Raw genomic sequence first — 23,377 nt, forward strand, 5'->3', positions numbered from 1 at the left:
CTCTTTGGAAGACCTGCTTTCCTTCTTAGTACAGTGCTCCAGGCAGGTGTAGCTCCTGTGACCCCACTTTATGGATGGCGAGGCTGAGTTGCAGACAAAGGAAGACCTTCCCTAGGTCACTCGGTCACGTCTCCAAGCTGAGATTCAGACCAGGTCTGTCTGGCTCCAAAGCCCCTTGTGTAAGGTCTCCCTGCAGGACTCGTAGGACCATTAAGTGAAATAGAACATTGTAGTGACGACAGTGACTTAACAGCCTTCCTGTATTGAGCACCTACTGTGTGCCAGGCATTGTTCTAAGAGCTGTCACAGGCAATAACTAATGCATGTCCCTGTGAAGTAGTATTGCCACCCTGTGAAGTAAGTATTGTGACTATGATCTCTCCCCTCCCACAGATGAGGAGTCTCGTTAGCACAGAGGAGGCAGGGGCACGTTTCTGCCAGTTGCCTAAGGTCATCCAGGAGTAAAGTTGAAAACTGAAGCCCAGCAGGTGGCCCCAGAGCCTGTGTCTTAAGCACTTGCCCTCCCTACAGACGCACAGGCCATGTGGGATTCCCTTCCACTCACAGGAAAGGAGAAGCAGCAAGCCCTGGACACAAGGCTCCCCCTGCCACAGGGTACTCGGGACAGGAGGGCTAAGGCTTCTAAGCCAGCTCTGCTAACTGCAGGCCTGCTCCCATCTGTAGGGACAACTGTCTGCTGAGGGGCCATGGCAGTAGCCCTGTGCAGCCAGCAGGCAGCAGGAGGACAAGGGGCACATGCCCAAGGCCTCAGCAGGGCTGTGCCCAGGCTGCTGGGACAGAGACAACCAGGACACAACCCCTTCCTCCCATCACTTTTGCTTAGGGCCTTTCAATGGGCTCCATGAAGGGCCACCACCAGAGTGGGGTCTGAGGCACTGGCTTGAAGGAGGGAGGTGACCAGAGTGATGGAGGGCAGTCCAGGCTGTGAACAAGCTGGCCCATGACCTGTCCCTTGTGACAGTGGACTGAATGGACAAATGCTGCTTCCAGGTCCCTGGTGGAGCATGTTGGAGAGAAGGTCGGGGCTCCCTGGGCAGGCTGGGCCCCATTGATGACAGCAGGAGGTGAAGGACCTGCCAGAGGCACGAAGCCCCATCTTCTGCCAGACAGGCCTGGGTGGCCTTCCTGGGGGGTGGTCAGGTTGACGATCAGTCAGCAAACACTCCCCACAGGTTCAGTATATGTTCCCTGTGATCCGGGATATTCCATCCCCAACTACAGCCAAATGAGAAGGGGGTGGCTAGGTGCAGTATATCTCACCTATAATCTCAGCACTTCCAAGACCAAGGAGGGGGGATCGCTTTGGGCCAGTAGTTTAGGACCAACCTGGGCAACATGGTCACATCCAATGTAGACAAAAAAAAAAATTATACAAACATTGGTCGGGCATGGTGGTGTGTCCCTGTAGTCCCGCTACTCAGGAGGCAGAGGCAGGAGGATCTGCATCCCTTGAGCCACGGACTTTGAGGTTGCAGTGAGTTATTTGTGGCCCAGGTGATAGAGGAAGGCCTCATCTCTAAAATAAATAAAATAAATAAATAAATAAAACCATAAAGGATGTTGGTCTTTGCAGTCCCAGAGGGAAGGATTCGTGTGACGAGTGTAGGTGGTGAGAGGCAGCCTGGGCCTGCACATCGGCCCTCAGGACGGCTACTCCTGCAGCTGCAGAATCTACACCTTCAACTTCGAGCGGCTCTGGGTCCCACCGGAAAGGCCACTGCACAAGAAAAAGGGCTCCCTTTGTCTAGTTCACTACTATATGCCATGTCTTTCAACAGTGCCTGACACACAGTAGGTGCTGCACAACTGACGTGTGTCATGTGCGGGCGGTAGACAGCAAGCGCCACCGCTAAGAATTGCTTTTATCCCTTACAGAATCCCTGAGACTTTTGCTGGTCACTTTCTGGAAACTGTTATGATGTATAATTTTTAATTGATTCATTGTCATTTATTTTAAATCCCAGAAAAGTAATACAGGAACACATTTTCCTTAGGAAAGATGAAAACGTTGCAGATATGACTGAAGTCTCCTTTGGCACCCTCCCCCATTCTTGGGTCCCCATAGAATAACCGTCACTGCAGCCACTGCCCTGGCTTTGCTGTGACCCTTCCAGACTCTATTCCATGCAGTGACATCCACGTGCATGCACACGCAGGTATACCGTGGTGCTCTGGGGATGCTCTTTAACATAAGTTGGATCACACTAGACTGCTGTTCTGCAACTCGTGATTGTCGCTCACCAGTGTGTCTGGGAGATTAGCAAACACTTACTGAGCACCCACCCTGTGCCAGGGAGAACTATATGTAGGAAGAGATGACATCGGCTTAATGTTTTCTGCCAAAGAAATATTCTGTCTGATACCCAACTTTACATAATTATTAACACATAACACAAAATATATAATAACCTTAATTTAATCTCTTTTATTACAATACCAACCCCCCCCACATTTATTAACTTTAACTTCCTTATTCTCCCTTTTACCCCAACAACATGGCTTAGCCAATCGGATACGGCCAAAATTGTGAGGTTAAAGTCACTACCAGTAAAATAAGACACAGCCCTAGGTCTATGTTAGAGATAAAAAGATAAAGAAGTTCCCCTTCGTGCGCTGACTGACTACTTTTACTGCCACTACATGCCCTTCTGATCAGAAGTAAAAATTTTGCCTTGCTGAGACAATTTACAATGTCTAACTATTTTCTAATGACACCGTGGATTACTTTCAACATCTAAGAGCTGGAGAGGCCTTAGTAAACAACATAGACAAAATTTCTTGCCTTATGGGGCTTACATTCAATAATAAACACAATAAGTGACTAAAACATAGAGTTTGATGTTGTTAAGGAAATCTCGGCCACTTGTTCACAAGGCCGAATCAGAAGAACAAGGACCAGGGGTTTGGGGAGGAAGGAAAGAGAGCTTACTTTGCAAAGGAGGAAATATAGTAGACCTTCTTGTCTCAAAATCCCAGATTTCCTGAACATAGGCAGAAATACAGAGCTTTTAAAGGGAGGGTTCTTGGCTTCAGGCAATCAGAGTGGTTACCTATTCTAATCATCCCATCTCTGCCAAGGACAAAACCTGTGAACTTTGCCAGTCTCTCACCTGGGGAGCTTGTGCTACTGGGAGTTTTAACAAAACACTTAACCTGCTTCAGGGATGCAGGCCAGAATGCAGTTCTCAAAAAGAGTGGGGGGAAGTTTTACAGAGATGGACAATCTCTCTGTCTTCCCCAGGCCCTTCCCTGTTACATATTCCCACTCTTGATATTTCCCTTCCGTATGTATGGGAGGAGTGACGACATGGTCATCAAGCTGCTTCCTGCTGAAATGGAGGCGATGTTTCAGATGGAAGTTTCATACTTATGTGTATATGTCATTACAAATCTTTGGCAGTGTACTTACAATAACAGATTACCTGGTGACAAAAGTCATGAGCAAACAACTAGAATAGTGAGGATTGACAACACAAAATGGACTGTCGCCTTGTAGACAGTGTGTCCGATACAGAGCTGGGCAGGAAAGCACCCTGTAGGTGATCCGAGAGACCAGCTTTTGTAGATTCAGAAATCATATATGGATGACAAACACAGATCAACAGAAGAGGTAATAGCCCGGGGATATCCTCACTAGAGAGTTGTCTCTCCATCCTATAGACAGAACAAAATAATCAAAGACAGGTTAGTAAAAAATATATATATATATATTTTCATTTCTCCCCTCCATTAAACAGTTACTTTAGATTGTCTAAAGGCTGCCCCCTCTACTGAGGGCTTGGTTCTCTTCTTCCGTGGGGCACCTCTTTAGTCTGCTGTGATGGACCCAAGGTTTCACTTCTGACAACTCCAAGGAGGTATGAGATGTTAGAGGCACTTCATGGGGTTTCTTCTACTTTTTTGCTTCCAACTAGGGCAGAGGCCTGAAAGAGGTGAACTCATTCATAGTGGTTAGTGCCTGACCCACTCATCTGGCACATTGCTTTACCCTGCTTCTTACTCCTGGTTGTATTACTATACTTACCTCAGGGTGCTAGGAAGGGTCTCTCATAAACTCTTTCTTAGGGGTGTAACTTAAGCCTGCTTCTGAGGGGGACAAACAGCAATACTCTATTCTACTTTTCTGAGTTGTTGGTTTATGTCCGGTTCAAAAGCATGTCCCTTATTGCTTTGTATGGAGGAGGGGAGCCTATGAACATCTAGACCTGTGGGATCACTGAGTCCACCGTATCACCAGGTTCCCACTGAGGCTGCACTCGAAGGTCAGGGGCGACCACAGGACATTGTGCAGTACATCCAGGTGCAGACCGCAGGAAGCAACACCACTGGTCACTTGTGAAATGCTCCTGGGCCCTGTCAACAATGGGGTGTCTGAGCCTCTTCTGTTCTTCCTTCCCTTCTTGGCTGTGGAGCTTGTGGACATCCTCGCTGTAGAAGGAGGGGCTGTTGAGCTGTCTCCACAGCTGCCTGTCCACGGCGTCCATCACCAGTATGTCATTTTATACCTGCTTCACCTCTTTCCCTGGACTGGTGATGTCCATCATTCCTTGTCCTCCAAGGCCTCATACATGCACAGGAACTCAGCAAAGGCCATGTCTCCGGCCAGCAGCTCCTGGTAGGAGCCCATCTTGGAGCTTTAGACACTCTCTTCATTCCCTGCCTGAAAAGATATCCACTATTATCAAATGAAACTGTCAACCATCAAAAGGGTTGGGACCCTGTGCAGTGGGTCTCCTTTCTGTCCTTGGACCTCCTCAAGCACATACACAGGTTGTTGCACACAGCATCTCTCCCATGGGTCTCACCACATCCATCAAGGCTAGCACACGAACAGTCCACTGTAGATGGGGTTTTCCCAAATGAGGTTCCCCAAATCCATCAATGCTTCACATGTCTAAGGTGTGTAGGTGCCTCAAAAGTGGCCGGACCAAAGTTCCAAGTAGTAGGAGAACAAGTCCATGAGAAATTCGTGTCCACTTAGCTGTGCCATCCCAAAAGGCACAGAGCCCCAGTCTTCAGATTCAAAGGGGATCTAAATCCAGCTGAGGATCAAGGCCCCAGAAAACACATTGCCTCCAGTGGCTTTCAGAGAACAGATCGCGTCGAGTGGCCTTCTGAGCAGCTCTGTCAGTCCTTCTTGCCATGTTGCCACCTGCTTGGGCTCAGCCTCGGCCGTATGAAGGCCGTATTTCAGTGCCACACTTAATATTCTTATCTTGGCTGTCAGGAGACGCCTTTCAAATGGCACGGATCATCATGAAAACATATACATGTCTACCTGTTTGTTCTTGCATACTGTCACTCAGCTTCCTGGTCTGAAGTCCCAGGTGGCAGTGCCACTGCTGTGCTCACCACACATCCAGCCCCTCGTTGTCCATGCGGCTGTTCCACCAGTGAGAAAATCCCAGTCTTGCTCTGGCAGCGGCTGATCTGACAGATCCGTCCTGCTGAGATACAGTCCCCAGAACCTCTAAGCAGTCATGTTGGAAAGGCAAAAGGGTGGCAGGGTTGAGAACAGACACAGTCTTTAATAACAAGTTCTCAAGGAGGCGATATGGTTCCGTGGCTTTACCCTGTCACTGGGCTTGGGATGCCTCTCAGCATGTATACTGAGACTCTGAGGCTCATTCCTTGTTTTTCATATTCAGGAAAACCCAGGAGCTGTTCCCTTAGGGGCCTCGTACAAGGGCTTTACCATCAGTCCGAAGTCTGGGATCCAGATGGAAGCCCCAGAAAAGTTCTGTCCGATTGCAGGTTCACAGATCCCGTCTAAGCTTTCCTACCACTCACGTTCTGCAGCGAGTGTGTAGCTGCCTCGCTGTTGCTTGGCCCCTCGCCCAGTGCTCTCTGCCTGGCTCCCTGAGTGCAGGGGACCACGCGGGACCGGGCTGTGTTGGGGGTGGGGAAAGGACTGCTTCTGCGCATGCAGGTGGGCACCAATTGGATCCCCACTCTCCATTTCTCCCAGGGCTGCTGTGGGGATGTTTGGAGGCAGGGGCTTCAGCCCACTTCTTTGCGGTCTGAGTCCTGAACTTAAACAAGAAACATTTACTCTCCTGTAGGTTTCTCACTACCAGGAGTGTTCTGTCCAATGTCCTTTTTTTTTTTTTTTTTTTTTTTTTGAGACAGAGTCTCACTTCTGTTGCCCGGGCTAGAGTGCCATGGTGTCAGCTTAGCTCACAGCAACCTCAAACTCCTGGGCTCCAGCGATCCTCCTGCCTCAGCCTTCCGAGTAGCTGGGACTATAGGCATGTGCCACCATACCTAGCTAATTTTTTTACATATACATATATTTTAGTTATCCAATTAATTTCTTTCTATTTGTAGTAGAGACGGGGTCTTGCTCTTGCTCAGGCTGGTCTGGAACTCCTGACCTTGAGCAATCCACCCGCCTTGGTCTCAAAAAACACAGTGTTTAAAGAACCCTTGGTGGGCACAACTAACGTACATGTATACGTTTCAGTTTTTTGTTCTTTCCTGGCATTATATACTTTCCAGCTTTCTTGCTCTGGCTATGAATGTGCCCTCTGGCCAAGCTGAGTTTTCCACCAGGAGTGACCATTCCAAAGCCCAAGTCGTAATTTAGTGGGTGGGTGATTTGTGCCCTCCTCCATCCTAGGCAGTGACAATGGTAGTGGCAGTGGCAGTGGGGCTCAGGCTTGGAGGGCTGGGCACTCCAGCACAGTGACGACAGTGATGGCGGCTGCTGAGTAGGCCTTGCCAGCTGCGTTGCAGGCACAGCACACATCAACCCTGCATGAGTAGGCAGTGCACTGCCAGCAGGCCCTCCTTGGCGCCATCCACTGGGAAGCTCAAGCTGCCTAGAGGCTGCCAGCTGCTGTCCACCCTTCATGACAATGGGTGGTGGCTCCTCCAGGACTACACATTTGAACTCTGCCTTGGAGCCACTTACCACCCATGCAGGCTGCAGGAGTGGCATGGGGGAAGGGCCAGTGTGGTGGGACCACCAATGCCTGGAACCCCAGCAAGAGCCCTGGAGACAGGGTGCATCAGAGATGTGCCACAGGAACCTGCAGCTCTCCCCTGGCCACCTGCTCCCTGTTTGCCTCCTTACCCTAGGCCTGGAGCTGCAGCTCTGCAGTGGCAGGGGCGATTCCCCAGATGGGATCCATGCAGGCATCGGTAGAAAGGCACCACTTCCCTGCCCACCTGTGGACCTCCCCCTGGGTCCCCATAACACCTCAACTGAGAAGGACGTTAGTGGGACCATGTCACACGTGTGACCTGGGGCACTGGGTTGGCAGGCGTTCCCTCCTCACCTGTGCCTCCCTCTTGGGGCAGGGGGTGGCCCTCTCCTGCAGGTGCACCTCTGGGGCTGCAGCAGCACTGTTCTAGAACTGGTGCAGACCAGGGGAAAATGACCAACTAAAACAAAGTATTTAAACTATCCCAGGCCTTTAAGATTGTATTAAGTCATTAAACAAGAAATGTCTGACCTTGAAGAAATTGGACATTTCCTACCCAATAACCCAACACATATGGGATCTTGTCCCATTTACCTGATCTTTGACAAAATAATTCAGTTATAAGACAGGAAAACTGAAGGTTTCATCTAACAGCCACTTCTCCTCACGTTCCAGCTCACTTTTTGGGTTCCAATAACACCATTCTCTTTACATATAGGTTCATAGCTGTAAGTTGACCATTTAGCCAAAATTTCTCTCCCAAGGGACTTTTAGATGGAACTTTCCTATGTTGCAACAAAATTTTATAAAGGAACAAATACAGGCAATACAGGGAATCCCTAAGACAAAATGGCACAGCCAACCAAATGGGAACCACAAATGAGAACTGAATTCTCAATTGACAATTAGTGTCTCCTAATCCAAAGGGGGCAACCAAGAACCAAATTTTCTCGGACAAGAGAACCAACATCTTCCAAATTCCCCTGGCTCCCTGGGAATCACAAATGACCTCAATACAATCCAGGTACCCTAGTTTCACTCAACCTCTTGATTTACCACCCCAAATTGGTACCTTGGCAAACAGGGTTGTCTGAAAACCCCCTATTGGTGTTAACAGGGTCTCGGCGTCTTGGACAACTTTGCTTACAAATGGCCATGGCTGTTGCAATGCTTCCCAAATCTATTTCCTTGCTCTCAACTCAGTTCAGGTTGGTCAGAGGTGTGTCCATTTGGGGAGAATGGGACAGGACTTCCCAGAGCTAAAGAGGCCCCAGCAACTGCTGGGAGAATCCCTTTCTTTCTTACCTGAAAAGGTGATGTTCCTACCCATGGCTTGACCCAGAGCTGCTCCCTGCTTCTTTCAGCAAGTTACAGTGTGCCATTCTACTGGGAAGCCAATGCCCCCACCCAGGGACGTCAAATCTATTACTGAAAGCTCAGCATGTGTCCTTGAGGCCACATCAGAAGAACCAGAACAAATGGTTTGAGGAGAAGGAAAGAGATTTATTAATTTGCCAGCAAATGAGGAGGTTGGAGACTCCTGTCTGAAATGCCATCACCCTCCCCAAAAGCAGAATACAGAGCTTTTGAAGGGAGGCCATTCAGCTCCAGGCAATTGCTGTTCAACTACAGCTGATGATTCTGATCCATCCCATCTCTGGCGAGGACAATCCCATGACCTCTGTCACCTGAGAGGCCCACCCAGACCTCCAGGACCTCTGCCTGCCAGGTCTGGGCAGGGCCTGGAGTTCCGTAGAGCCATGTCCTCTAGCACAAAGAACAAAAGACATTACCCTGCCCCTCCCAACCACTGGTCCAAGGCAGGGATGCAGGTTTTAGTTTTCAAAAAGGAGTGGGGGGTGTTTTAAAGAGACAGAAAATATTTTTGCCATTTTTTCAGGCCATTCCCTCTGTAGCAGGGTCCCCCAGTTTCTCCCAGTTTCTTTCTGTGTCCTGACTGAGAAACACAGAGGGACTTGACTGCTGTGTGACCTGGCCAGCAGCACATTTCCCCCTGCAGGCTTGAACCCAAGCCAATACCCTGAACAATCCCAGGAACTGGTAAACTTATTTAGGTTGTTGCTTGAAATACTGAAAGATAAAAAATCTTGCTAAAAACATAGAAACTAGTTCAAACCCTGAACCAAATTCTTTAACCCTCATATAAAATCCATAACCCAAGCCCCTGAATTCTGACATACCTAGGTAGGACATCTCTTGTCTTGCTGTCCATCATGAGCAAGCTGAATCCTCCTTTGTATGTAGGTTCTCCTAATAAATACTTTGGATTGATTACCCTCGCCTTTAGTGCTTCTTTCTTTGAAATCCCAACCAGCCCCAACAGCGGATGGTTTGAGGCAGTCCCTTGTGGGAATTCCCCTGCCACCACTTTTGGGGCAACTCTAGCTGTGGGTTATGCCAGACAGAAAACAGGTAGATGTATTTTTGGTTTTTTGAAAACAACTTAAACTCCATTTCCCTACTTTGTATACATTTATACTAACTCTTCTCTTTGTTTGAAAGGTGACTTTTCACATCTACCTGGACAGACTATACTCCTGTATTGTCCAATTAAGAATTAATTCTGCCTTTCCTTTCCCCCTGCTCTTTGTCTCTAAGTACTTGTAGTTAAAGTAGTTTCTTGGAATTTTGATTTTCAGGCATTTCCAAGTTAGATCACCAAGGTTCTGATTATATTATATTTGTTTGAATCAAGAACCAAGTTACATAAATCTAGTTTTAATCACAAAAGTTTTCCTCCCAAATAGTTCATACCTTCTTCCTACTTAGTTTGACCACCAACCTTAGTATCTTGAAAGTTTACTGGCATGTGTTCTTCACTGTGACAAACTTTCAAAAGCAAGACCACATTGAGAACTATTAGATTACTGTAAAATGCCGAATCTACTGTACTCACAATGTTGTATTTGTAATTTTTCACCCAAAACTAACATCTGCAAAGATAACATATCTTGGATCAGCATATTTGTTAGTGTCCAGTTTCTAAAGATATTTTTTATAAACCAAGGTTATTTCCTTACATTAGAATAAATTTCTGATCAATGCCTTTGGGATACTTGAAATGTATTTTAAGAGAAGTGCTTTTTGTGGTATTAATTTTAGAAGACTTCTCTCTTTGAAAATCTAGACTGTGGGCAAATTATAATCTGCAGCAATGTTTTGCATATCTCTTCTGCCTCACACCACCACCCTGCGTTAATACATCTGGCTCCTGAAAGAAGCAGAGGCATGTTAAAAATATTAATAGTATATATGACTTTTGAAGACACCATCCACTTCTGGGAAAGCTATTCACTTTTTCCCTGTTCTTCCAGGCAGCCTGATTATGAAAAAGAATGTTCTTTGTTAGTGTGTGTCAGACTGGGTATGAAGATTGACTGAGAGATTTGTGCTGAGCACTCTTTCAGTTTCAGCCATGGCCAGAGCAGAGAAGGTGTCAATATTGGATCTGACAGTTGGTGTCCTGGAGCTTATTTGTACAGACCCTGTAGTTCTGAGGCTGCCTAAAGCATTGAGAAATTTAATGGTTAAGAAGGAAAATGGTTATCACTGGGAAATAAGCATTTTTTGTTTCATAATCATCCTGTGAGAGTGGCAATGGGCATATACAAGTACATTCTTGGATTTCCCCAACAGGGCCTGGGGCCTCTGCATAGTAAAAACATTCTTCTGTCTGTGGAAGCCCCATGTGAGACACAACCACTTTGCTGACATTTGACAATCACAAGTGAAAAAGGAAGTAAGAAGAAAGAAATAAAAATTAGTGGACACCATGGCATGCCTTCCCAAGGAGACAGAGCCTCCCTTCACACTGGGAACATAAGTGCTGTGAAACTGGTCTTTCAATATCCCCCATGAGAGGATATTCTGCTATAACCATGGTACCTTATTTGTAGTCACTGCAATAACTTTATACTATGACTGTGATGTCAATAATTAATCACTTTTCACATAAAACTCCATTAAAGGGGAGTCACATTGTTAAAGATTATTCAAAAGAAAGGTTCAACTGAGGAGAACTTTATGCTTTAAAAAAGCAGGCCTGGCCTCTTCATCCTCCTAACCTGATTTTTGTTTTTTTCTATCCTGGCAGTTTTGCACAAAGAAGATTTCATGAAAAAAGCAGAGGTATGACTGCTTTTTCCAATGAGTGGTTATTCTGGAGCATTACTCAGGGAACCATCTTCTTACTTTTGCTTTGAGCACTAAATGAAAAGGTCCCCTTTCAGTGTTTAATGAGCAGGAAGCGGGGTTCTCTCAAGGATGTTGAAGGTGACAAAATGCATTTGGAGGAGTGTTCATCTGCCTATGAGCTGGGGGAGGTACAGCAATATGCTTCCTGAGCTTGCAGTGGGAGAGGGGAGAGAAGCATCTTTCTGGCCTTCATGAAATTTCTTCTCATGTTTCTTTTTTTTTTTTTATTTCGGTATATTATGGGGGTACTAATTTTAAGGTTTCAAAAAATGCCCTTTCCCCCCTCCCCCCACAAGTCTGAGTTTCCAGCGTGACCATCCCCCAGATGGTGCACATCTCACTCATTATGTATGTATATACCCGCCCCCCTCCCCCCTCCCACCTGCCCAATACCCTATTACTGTAGTACCTATGTGTCCACTTAGGTGCTGCTCAGTTAATACCAGTTTGCTGGTGAGTATATGTGGTGTTTGTTTTTCCATTCTTGGGATACTTCATGTTTCTTTTGAAGTGGCAGAACCATAGGCCAGAATGACTTTTATTCCCCTATGTCCTTCACAAAAAGGGAGGTGAGTGACCAGAATTTGGAGCATATTGGTTGAATGTTTGGCTACCAACTTCCTAAATACTGTGAGCAGCCTCTGAGGAAGTTTCTCTTAGAGTTTAGGGTTCAGACTGAATTAATTACCATGAATGGAACTCATCCCTGTCTAGAAATACACTGTTGTTTTACTAGGGACCTGCCACGCCTCTTCTTGCACATCTTTGTGGTCCTCAAGGGGCAGGGTGGGGATGAGGATAGCATGATGGGGGGCGGGGACAGAAAAGAATGTATGGGTCAGTGCAGACTCACCATGGGAACTGAAAACTTCTGCGATGTGCAGGGCTTATTCATGAGATGTCATCTCATGAAAGGAGACCTTATTATTCTGTTTAAATGGCAGTTCCTTAACAATTTTTTATCTATACCCTACTAACCACAATTGGCACACAAGAAGAAATGTATTGAGAATTCACATCTTTATTGATAATATAAGTGCAGAGGAGATAAGGGTAGTGTGGGCAACATGGGCAGCCCAGGTGTCAGTGGCACCAGAAGAACCCATCTCCAATCTGGCTCCTGAAGCAGGATGGCATTCTAGGACTAATCTAACAGTAGGACGATAACGTGATTCACGATAGCAGGTGGTACGTTATTGAGCATTGATGCCCTCTGATTTCTCCTCCACTTGGCCCTTTTATTCTTAAACCAAACCTACAATCAGAGGGAAAAAGGTATTGGTTTAGTATATTGAACAGTTAATGTCATAGTAGAAAAAAACACAACGTGCAACTTCACATGCTGTTGAGATTTTAAAGTGCATCAAGAGATGCTATTTCCTTATAGCTAAAATACCTTAGGGTAGCTAACACCATACTCCCTCCCTTCAGCTCACCCTTTGTGAGCACCAGCTATGTGCCCAGCTTTAGAACAGACTTATTACTTTGTCTCTCTCCTCCTAATTTAATATTTTTTCATGTTTTATTCCAGATATTGGATGCAAGTCTGCCTTCTGAATTGTTCCAGGTCTTTGCTGTTAATTCATTGCCTGGTAACAGGGTAAAGAAAGGTCTGCATCCTGACAGCTGACCATCAGCTGTCCAGCTGCCTCCTGCCCCCTCCTCACTAGGGATAGTTTCAATAGTTTCACCTTGTTTGTTAGGGAAATTGGGCATGGTAAAAGTGGGCCCCATTTAAAGTCACACTGAGGGGAATGGTTCCCTGTTTTAAAAGCTCTTTAGTATAAAGTAAATAGTCAATAGAAAGAAGCATGTTGTATTTTTAGACAGATTTCCTCCAAGGATGTCTAAGGGATCATTCATCTTCTGGCAAGGGAGGTATGGATATTTTCTTGATATTTTAGCCTGTAGCATTAAGGAAAGTTGAGACCAACTCAATCCAAATTAACTAAAACTCTCAAAAGTCTTTGCCAACCCAAGAATTTAGGGGAAAGAAGTATGCCATTGTCACCAATGTCAATTGTGAATTCTCCAACCCGTTGTACCCTCCCATCCTTCCTGGGCTTAGGACAAGGTCAGCTCACTCTGTTCTAGCTACAGTTCCAGTATCCTGGACTGGAACTGCTGTTACCTAGCACATTGGGGGCTCCCCAGGCCTTGCTACGCAACCAGGAGATCCAAATCCCATCCTTTATACCTAAGGCAAAAAGGTAGAACCAGCATTTTAGGAAGATGGTTAACAGCAATCTGAGGGAGGGGCCACAAAATGGCTCCTCCCTAAGTATCTGCCAACGATTAAAATGCAAACAGACAAAACAAAAACCCTTTCAGTTAGATATTACTATCCTTTCAGTGTCCTAGTTAGTGGAATCTATATTGTATTTAATCCTTATGGAAGTCCCCAAACTGAAAATTTTAAGTGACACAAAGGGCCTTCTCCCCTGCCTGATGCCTCATTTTCACTCTTGCATCTAAGGATTTGGGGGTCTTTCTGCTGTGTGATTATATAGTCTGTAGAAGGCCAGTGTAACAGAGTTCATTTTGGGAAGATTCAAATATTGGTCAAATCTCCATAAACATAACCAAAGTGCACAGTGGATTCACTGTAGTATATGCTGATATGAGGTCTGTATTTCCAATACTGGCTTCATAAAATAGTTCTATCTATATTTGCAAAAGCTAGGGGACAAACTGTGTATTAAGTTTCTTGGGGAAATTCATGCTGTAGAGTATGGAAATAGATGAGAATATTCTGTCTTTCCCCTTATGTGTTTCTTACAGCTCATATTGCCGTCAGAATGCCACTGAGAAAACACTATGTAAACCCAGGGATGGGGAAAAGCAACTAACCAAACCTTAAGTTTTCCTTTTCCTCTGAGTTTGCCTTACCGCTCTGAGAAAGTGCTCACAACCTCTTCTCAAATTTTCCAACACAAGCCAGGTCTGACTGCAGGCCCAGCGTTTGGCATTAGGATGCCTGCACTCAGTGGCCTGCTTTGTTGGGCTACTTTTCTAGACATGCCACCATCAGACCTGCTGTGCATTACTATCACTGCACTCACACATGCACTTTGCAGCAAAGCAAATAATAAGGTGAAGGAGCTCAGGAAATTTGAACCCAAAATATGACTCCTTGGTATAAAGAATATTTTGAATTAAAGGCCCTTCCAGATCAATAGGCATTGGAAGGGGCTTTCCCCCTTAACCGCATAGACCAGATGAACCCATCAAAAAGAACAATTGACTTCTTTTCCCCTCCCTGTTATCTTACTATATTGCAGGCAAGAAGATCAAGAATGCAACCAGATCTGGCCCAAATCATTTTAAATATAATACCTGTCTCTCAAGGTTAATTTAATTTGTGAAGAGAATTATTTACAAGTCAATCTGTTTCCCCCATCCATTCATCCTCCCTAGCAACCATTTATTGCCCCTAAACAGAATTGCCTATATTCCTCATCTCTCCCTCCCCTCTAAAAGGAAGGTATAAACATTTCTGGACTTTATTGGGATATTGATTCTCCCTGTGCACACGGCAAAAAAACTTTCTTTTATTAATCTGCCTTAATTGTGAGTTGAGCTTTCAGTGAACTTTGGGGGGAAAAGGAAAGTTCCTCCTCACCCCCACAGAGGTCATCTTGATTTTCTTTTTGTCCTTTTCTTTTCTTTCTTTTTTTTTTAAAGAGATGGGGTCTTGCTTTGTTGCTCAGGCTAGAGTGCAGTGGCATGCTCATAGCTCACTGTAACTTTAAACTCCTGGTCTCAAGGGATCCTCTTGCCTCAGCCTCCCAAGTAGCTGGGACTACAGGTGAGTGCTACCATGCCTGGCTAAATCTTGATTTTTCTTCTCTTTTCTGTTTTTTTTTTTTTTTTTTTTTTTTGCAAATATCATTTCGATACAGCTTATGGTTCTCTTTGGCCTTAAGTAGGTCATCATTTGATCCCATGACCTACAAATTAGTCATCCCTGACTAAAGGAATGAAAAGTATTTGAAATTAACACAGGTACATATCTATCCTGAAATGAGGTCCACCTCCCCCCAAAAATACCATAAAACCTACCTCTCCAAAATAGTACCACCAAAATGGAAAAAATAAACCCTTAGATGGATAGAAATTCCTCAAGATCGTACTCACATAGGCATTTAGCAGTTTCATAATGTTGAATTTGTGTGTTATCTTCAAGGTCTATTTTGACCATATGTAATTTTTAAAAAATTGTTTGACCCTTCTTAGGTCAACTGAAATTAAGTAATATTATTCTTTTTGTTTGTTTCATTCTTTAGACAAATTTCCAAAGCTTACAAATCTTCCCCCTATTCTAACCATAATATGACTATTATAGCAGTGTTTACAGGTTGACACATTAAAGTATTTCAGAAAATTAAAATTTAGAGCAGCCACTCTATACTGCCTTACCCAAAACTTAAAAACAAAAGGAGGACTTAGACTTAGACTTTTAAGCTATCTTCCTACATCAGTCTCAGCTTAACTAAACATACACTAACTAGTTCCTCATATAGTGTGAATTGCTCCCCCATCCCAATATTTATAAATTCATTCATTTAGCTAAGTGCTTATGCCTGGCTTTAAATAATTTAGTATAATTGAACTCTCTTTCAATCCTGTTCCTCCTTGCATTAACTTGAATACTTCTAAGGTCAGACTGAGCCCCAATTTGACCACACAGAAATGCTTCCTAAAGAATAACCATGTAATAAAGAGTTGAATTTTACTTACGGGACATACACATATACGCTTGTACACATTTTATATGTATACAACTATACATGTATGTCTTTATATTATATTTAATTTTGTATACAGAAATAGGAAAGTAATTTGTTGTTTTGTTTTTTCCTTTAGGAAATCATGTTCCCTAATGGGAATGGGAAATGGGAAATAATCATAAGCTGGAGTTTATGTATCCCATTTTCCACCCACAAAAAAATCCAAGTTCAAAACTTATTTGCCAATGAAAAAAGACAATAAAAACACATCAACTTGAGAACTTCCTGGAAAAAACTATCAAAGCCCTGAAGTAAGATTTAGAATGGCTGTCCTGCCATGTGGCTTTTTATAGGTTTACTGACCTGCACTCTTTCTTCAGTCACACCCATGCGTCTTGCAAGCTCCCTTCTGTGTAGAGAAAACCACAAATGTTTAGTATTTGAACTTGTGGATAAAATGAAATATAGTATTTACATTTCATGGTTGTTTTTAAATTTACTATCTCCCCTCACAACTCCCCCAAGTATATACTTTTCTGTAATTCCCAATTCCAGGCTTGATTTAAAAATGGTTTGCCCTCATCACAAAATTTAAAGTAGTATTAACAACTCAATAATCAAAATAAATAATTTTAATGCACTATTTTAATAAATAAAAATTAATGCAAAAATCTACAATGAACAAATTATCAAAATTTTAAATGATGGAAAGATCCCACACTGCAGTTGCATGACAGTACTTATTCTCCTTATTCCAATTCCAATAAAATTTTATTTATAAAGTCAGGCCACCAGCACAGCCAATAAAATAAAAAAAATAGATAAATTGGGCTATATCAAAATTAAAAACTTCTGTGTATCAAAGGATACAATCAACAAAGTGAAAAGGCAACCCACAGAATGAGAGAAAATATCTGCAAATCATATACCTGATAAGGGGTTAATGTCAAGAATATATAAAGAGCTCCTACAACTCAATTAACAAAAACAAATAGATTTTAAAATAGGCAAAGGACTTAGAGATATTTCTCCAAAGAAGATATATAGTCACTAAGCACATGAAAAGATGCTCAACCTCACTAATCACTGAGGAAATACAAATAAAAACTACAATGAGATACCATCTCACACCCATTAGGATAGTTATTTTCAAAAAAAATAATGAGTGTTAGTGAGGATGTGGGGAAATTTGAACCCCCATGTACTGTTGATAGGAATGTAAAATGGTACAGCCACTATGGAAGAGAAGATGGAGGTTCCTCAAAAAAATTAAACATAGAATTATAATATGATCCAGCAATTCCATACCTGGGTATATACCCAAAATAATTGAAAACATGGACTTGAAAAGATATTTGTACATCCATGTTCACAGCAGCATTATTTATAATAACCAAAAAGTGGAAGCAATTCAAATGCCTCTTCATAGATGAATGGTTAAAAATTGTGATATATAATATACATATAGATATAGATATACACAATGTAATATTATTCAGCTTTAAAAAGGAAGGAAATTCTAACATAAATGGATGGACCCTAAGGAAATTATGCCTTTTGAAATACATAATGAGTTACAAAAATATAAATACTGCATGATTCCACTTCTATGAGGCACCTAGAGTAGTCAAAATTAGAGTCAGAAAGTAGAATGGTGGTTGCCAGGAGCTGGGGAAAACGGGAATTCCTTAATAGGCACATAGTTTTAGTCTGGCAAAAAAAGAAGAGTTCTGGAGATCTAGTGCACAACAGTATGCATTTATCTAACACAAGTCAACTTCACACTTAAAAAGTGGTTTGGATAGTAAATTTTATGTATATGTTTATTTTACCATAACTTAAAAAAAGCCCCCAAACATTTTCCAGACATCATTCATGTAAACACTGCATCTGGGGATGCCCAGAAAACATCTCCCACAAAGACAGGAGAGGACCCCCAGTGGCTTTTGCCAGGGGGTGGGGGTGGGGGTAGGGGTGGGGGTGGGGGTGGGGGTGGGGGAGGCCAAGGGGGAGAGAGAAAGATGTCTCAAAATTAACCCAAACTCCCTGGAGAACTGGGCACCTCCTGAAGCAAGCCACTCACCTTGTGAGCACATCAGGGTATCGAGTATATCTGAAAGCATTTTCCAGCTCCCGCAGCTGCAATGCTGTGAAGTTATTGCGCTGGATTCGACGGCGGCGCCGGTTTCGGGGTTGCTGATCATGCTCAGCGGCGTGGGCTGGCTTCTCCAGTTGCTCCTGCCTGGGCTCCTGGTCGCTGGCGTCACCCCCGCCACTGCCGCCGCCGCTGCCGCCCTCGTGGTTCACATCTCCCTCATGGTTCACGTCTCCCTCGTGGCTCACATCTCCCTCATGGTTCACGTCTCCCTCACGGTTCACGTCTTCCTCGTGGTCGATATAGCCATTTTGGTCGATGTAGGCATCATGGTCGATGTAGGCATCATTGTCGATGTAGCCATTGGGGTCAATGTAGCCACCACTGTGGTTGATGTAACCATCATGGTTGAAGTAGACCTCATGGTTCACGTCGTCCATTAGGCCAGGGGCTCCTTCACCAATGTGGACACCTCTTGCTAATGCTGCTGCACCCAGAACAGGTCTGGCTCTTACTTCTACCTCGTACACCCCAAGGCAGTGGTAGCGGGGGTCATCATGGTAGTTGTGCCCATGATCCATGGCTGGAATGCCACACGCCTACACAAACTCCGTGGTTTGAGGCCAAAGCTGTGGCCAGAGGGTGGAGCTAGTCCTCGGCTTGGTACTGGTTATAGGGGTTCTGCGGTAGGTTCAACGCCAAGCCACTCTCCTTTAGACGATTCCTATTGGCTTTCTTTGTACCACAGTTGCAGTGGGTGGAACTTGCTTAGGCACGCAAGAGACCAGGCGTGGCCAAAAAATAGGGCGGTGTCGAGAAGAAGGGGCCCCAAGAGGGGGCATATACATGTGCAGGATGGCGGCCCCAACTTACAGCTTTGCTGACTACTCCCTACTTGGGTGGAGTGACTACCCTGAGGAAGGGACTGTGCTAGGTTGATTATAAGATGACTTTGGGGGTGAAGGGAAGGAAAGGGGGGCAAGACCTCACACTGACCATAGGGATTCTCATGTAAAATTTTTTAGAATGGGCCATGGCCAGGCCACACATTGCATGCGCTAGCAGTAATTAAGCTGAAATAAATGACTAGGGGGCTGCTTGCTCGGAGTTCCAGCAAGGACACTGAAAGCAGAGCAGTCATCCTCCCCTGGGTGCTGCAAGTGGGATTTTGAGGTTGGGCATGCTGTAAGAGGTCAGGAGCTACAAACTGAGAGCAGCAGAGACAAGGACATTCTGCTGTCCCAGGGAAAGGTAGTTCCCTAGAGTTCATTGGAGCATCTGTCGCCATCCAAGCACTGACCATGAAGTTCTTCCCAGTCCTCGACTCCAAGGCTATGGTAACTGGTACCACCGTGGCTTCACCTGTGCTGAGGCTTCACGCCTCTGCAGATTCTGGGCTGTGATCTGCAGCGATCCTGGGTTGGGACAAGAGGTATATCCAGCAGCTAAGTCTGATCTTCTTGTGATGCCTGGTCCAGGTGACAACATGCCTGCCTCAGGCTCAACGCATAAAGTGCTATCCCTTAGGCGCCCGCTATTGGCTTCCCATTAATAGTTTCCACCAGTTGTGGTGAGTGGGATTTGCTGGTGTGTGCCTGCGGGAGGGCTAGTTCATAAAATGGAGACAGTGCTTGCAAGAAGGGTGTGGGTAGGGTGCTTGGGAGCATGTATACAGAATAGGGGCTCCATGTTGCAGCTGAGATGGCCATGACCAACTTAGTGGGATGCCTGCCAGTTTAGGCATGGGCAGGGAGCGAGAAGTGAAGAAAAACCTCACACTATCCCTTGGAGAAAAGTTTGCCAATATCTTTAAAACCAGCTCTTCATATCCAGCAGCCAGTAATCCAGCACAGGCTAGTAATTAAACTGAAATGATTTGCTAGGAGGCTACTTGCTTTGAGTATTTGCAAGAATGCTGAAATCAAAGCCCTCCATGCTTTTGGGAGCTCAGGGAGCAGGATCTTGGGGCTGGGTTTTATCAAGAACATAAGAAAGAACTCAAATGTCTTTTAATTCATGTGGCTTTGGAAACCTTTGATAATTAAAACTAGTTTTAAAATTGTTATGTGTGTACACACTGGGGATCCTCTGTCTGCCATTTGGGCTTTTATGCTATTTTGACCTAGGACAGATCATTTATAGTATGATTTGGTTTGACATAAGATTCTTAAAAAATTCTCTGATGTAGTGTTCCTGGACTTGGGTTTGAAACTTTGTACTTATACACATGTTTAAACTGATGGACAAATTACATCAAGAAAAGTTCAGAACTCAAATGGTCAATCTGCCGCTAAACACTTAAAATGCAGAGTCTGTCAAGCTCTCCATCTTCCTTCTTTAAAACTGCAGTTGCTAGGTTACTGACATTAAGGTAAAACTCATTGTCTATGATATCACTAACTCAAGGATACTTGAAACAGCCAGTTCCAGCAACAATGTGAACATTAAAGACTCACTTGAAACTGAGGATAGGGATAAAATTTGGGATTCTCTTTTGAATAAGATTTTCATATGATATAATAATAATATTAATTGTAACCAAAAAATGGGGGCATAAAGAGAGAAAATAAACAGATTCAATTTGCCTCGTTATTAACTTGTATTTAGTTTTGTCTATACTAGGTCTTGTGATTGTTTGGGAAGCTGAGTCTCCTCTCTATCAAAGAGTAAAAATATTTTTTTTGCCTTTTGAAATCTTTTAATTATCAGTTTGGCTAAGTGAATGACTAAATAAATGTAAAAAGGCAATGAATATAGAAATATATTTTTGGTAAGAAAGGTTAAACAGAAAGGAGAATAATATTGTATGAGCAAAGATCTTGTATGGAAATTTTTTTGTCCTAAAATAACTGGTTACTTAAGAAAAGGGGAATTTAGGACAAAACATAAAGGTTAAGTATGTTATAGATAAGGTTCATAGAAGGGAATTTATGGAGGAATTTTGTATGTGATCAAGTTTAGCTTTTTTATGGAGCAATTTTGTATGTGATCAATTAAAAAAGGAAGCTTTTGGTTGAAACAACAAAGTTTTCTTAAAATATTAATTTGCTCTTAATGAAATTACATGAATACTGTACTTTTGACTTTTTTTGATATTTCTAAATTACTTAATATAGTCAAAAAATTTCTCATGCTGTTGCTAAGAGTCATTTATTCCCCCATTCAAGGTACCAGTTTTTCTTACTCACATTCTTCTATATTATACTCTTCACTCATGACCCTGGAAACACTCTTGCTAATGCAAGTGCCCTTTTCATGCTTTGTTTTCCAGAGTTATGACAAGTATTGCATAAATAGCAATGTTTACCTAATATTTCCAAGATTTAAAACTATTGAATCCTACCTGGCCCAAACTTGTTATTCACTGTCAAAGCCCTGCTACTAAAACTACAAACATACTCCATCTAGGCCCAGGGAGTATCATGAAAGAGGCAGGTGTGTGAGAGTGTAAGGGCCGATTTTGAGGGATGGAATTAGTTCAGACTCCACATCTCTCCTAGGATACCTTTGTTTCTTAGCCCCTTTAAACTTATGTGTGGGCATTTTGTTCTCCTGTCGTCTTTTGCCTCAATTCCCCATCACCACTTGGTACTTACTTGCCAGAAGTAGAGCTAATTCGACAACTTCTTAGGAAATATGCAAATACTCACCGTCCTCAGTCTCAACCTCTTAATTTAAAGGGACCACAAAATTTGCAGCCTGGAGACTGGATTTTACTTAAGGATCTCCAAGGACAAGTGGGGCCCCTCCAACTGTTGTAGAAAGGTCCTTTTCAAATAATTCTCACTACTCCCACTGCAGCCAAAATTCTGGGAATTCCATCCTGGATTGATTTCTCCCAACTGAAACCTAGTGATCTTCCATCCACTCCCCGGAAATCCACCAGCCTACACCTGCCAGTCCATCACCAATACTCTGATTCACCTGACAGAAGCCTCAAAACCATAAGCTTCAATAATCTGCTGTGGTATATACAGCTTCGTATTGCCCTGGTCTTCCTCCTTATACTTCTCTTGTTATTCTATGAATGTCACCATAGCCCAGCTTACATCCCAGGCTGGTCTGTCCTTTGCCTATGCTGGGAACCTAATAATAACCTTACCTGTCCATATCTCCCACTACGGCCACTCTATAATATATCTATTTGCCTATAATCCAAGAGGCCCTCTAACTTCTCAGAAGTGTCAACTCTTCTTTCCATGTGTGGCCTTAATTTTCTTGGCTAACCCCTCTCCTAAGACCCCTAACAGCTCTTCTTTTGGTACTCATTTTCAGACCCTACATTCTCCACAACCTGGTAACATTCATACAAAAGCAAATTCAGACCCTACCTATTTCTCTCCATCAAAATCCCCATTCTCCCTCCACTCTTGCTTTTAAGACCATCCATTTTCAACCCCTCCCCCTTAATGATTCAAATAGATTCTCTCAGGCAGGCACATCCCTTGACCCTTAGCCAGCAGGAAGAAGCTACCGAAGAACAGACCTCTATTCAAGTATCCTAATTTCCAAGTTCAATAATAAGAATATTAATTTTAACCAAAGCCGATAGGGGAATGAAATGGCGGCTTTTCTAATAAACTAGCTAACAGAGAGAAACATAAACTACCTAACTCACTGTCTCCAAGATTGACCGCAGATACATTAACCTTAAACTTATTGTTCTTGAGATTAATCACCTGTCTTTATTTATTTATTTATTTATTTATTTTTTTGCAGAAAGAGCAAAAGGAGCGAGAGGAAGGCGTGTGCAGGTGCACCCGAGCATTACGAATCACCTGTCTTTTAACATTAACTAAACTCCTGATGAGTTTATGTTCACAGCATTTGAGAAGAGCTGAACACACAGAAAAAAGGTGTAAATTCTCTTTTACATTCACCAGACCAGTCCTGACAGATAAGAAGACCATCTCCAGGTGACTGAAAAAATAAGAGAAACAGACACCTTGACATCTTACAGCTGTCTCCTGTTAATCAGCCTATAAAAATAAACTTTTCTTTACCCCATTACAAGCCCCAATAAGAGGCCTAAAGCTACTTGACCTCTGTGCCAACACTCCTTCTTTCTTTTACTCTTGTGCTATGCCTATTTTCCCTCTCTCTGGGAAAAAGTAAAATAAATTTCATACTACTTTCTATCTTAATCTTTGTGTTGAGAATTATTTCTCCACCCAGACCATAAGCTCCTCACCCTAACTTTACCCTACCATTGGTAACCCTGGAAATCATATTCCCCTCCACCCTGGTCTCAGGTTCATAGTTCCTGTTTCTTATTTTATATATTTTTTATTTGAGCATATTATGGGGGTAAAACTGTTGTTTAGGTTACATATATTGCCCTTGCCCCACCCGAGTCAGAGCTTCAGGCATGTCCATCCCCCAGACAGTGC

General features: G+C 43.6%; 1 protein-coding gene across 1 annotated transcript in view; it reads right to left on the reverse strand.

Annotated features, from left to right (window-relative positions):
* Positions 1-12,117: 12,117 nt before the first annotated feature.
* RHOXF1 (Rhox homeobox family member 1) overlaps positions 12,118-23,377 on the reverse strand; it is a 50,641-nt gene continuing 39,381 nt past the window's right edge. Inside the window, exons 5-7 of the mRNA XM_075999288.1 lie at positions 17,976-19,402; positions 16,256-16,301; positions 12,118-12,417 (exon numbers count right to left, since the gene is read on the reverse strand). Coding sequence (XP_075855403.1) covers positions 12,307-12,417; positions 16,256-16,301; positions 17,976-18,568 — 750 coding nt within the window. The 5' untranslated portion in view covers positions 18,569-19,402 and the 3' untranslated portion in view covers positions 12,118-12,306. The remainder of the gene's footprint in view (positions 12,418-16,255; positions 16,302-17,975; positions 19,403-23,377) is intronic.

The sequence above is a fragment of the Microcebus murinus genome, chromosome X, assembly GCF_040939455.1.
Source record: "Microcebus murinus isolate Inina chromosome X, M.murinus_Inina_mat1.0, whole genome shotgun sequence".
Taxonomy (NCBI): domain Eukaryota; kingdom Metazoa; phylum Chordata; class Mammalia; order Primates; family Cheirogaleidae; genus Microcebus; species Microcebus murinus.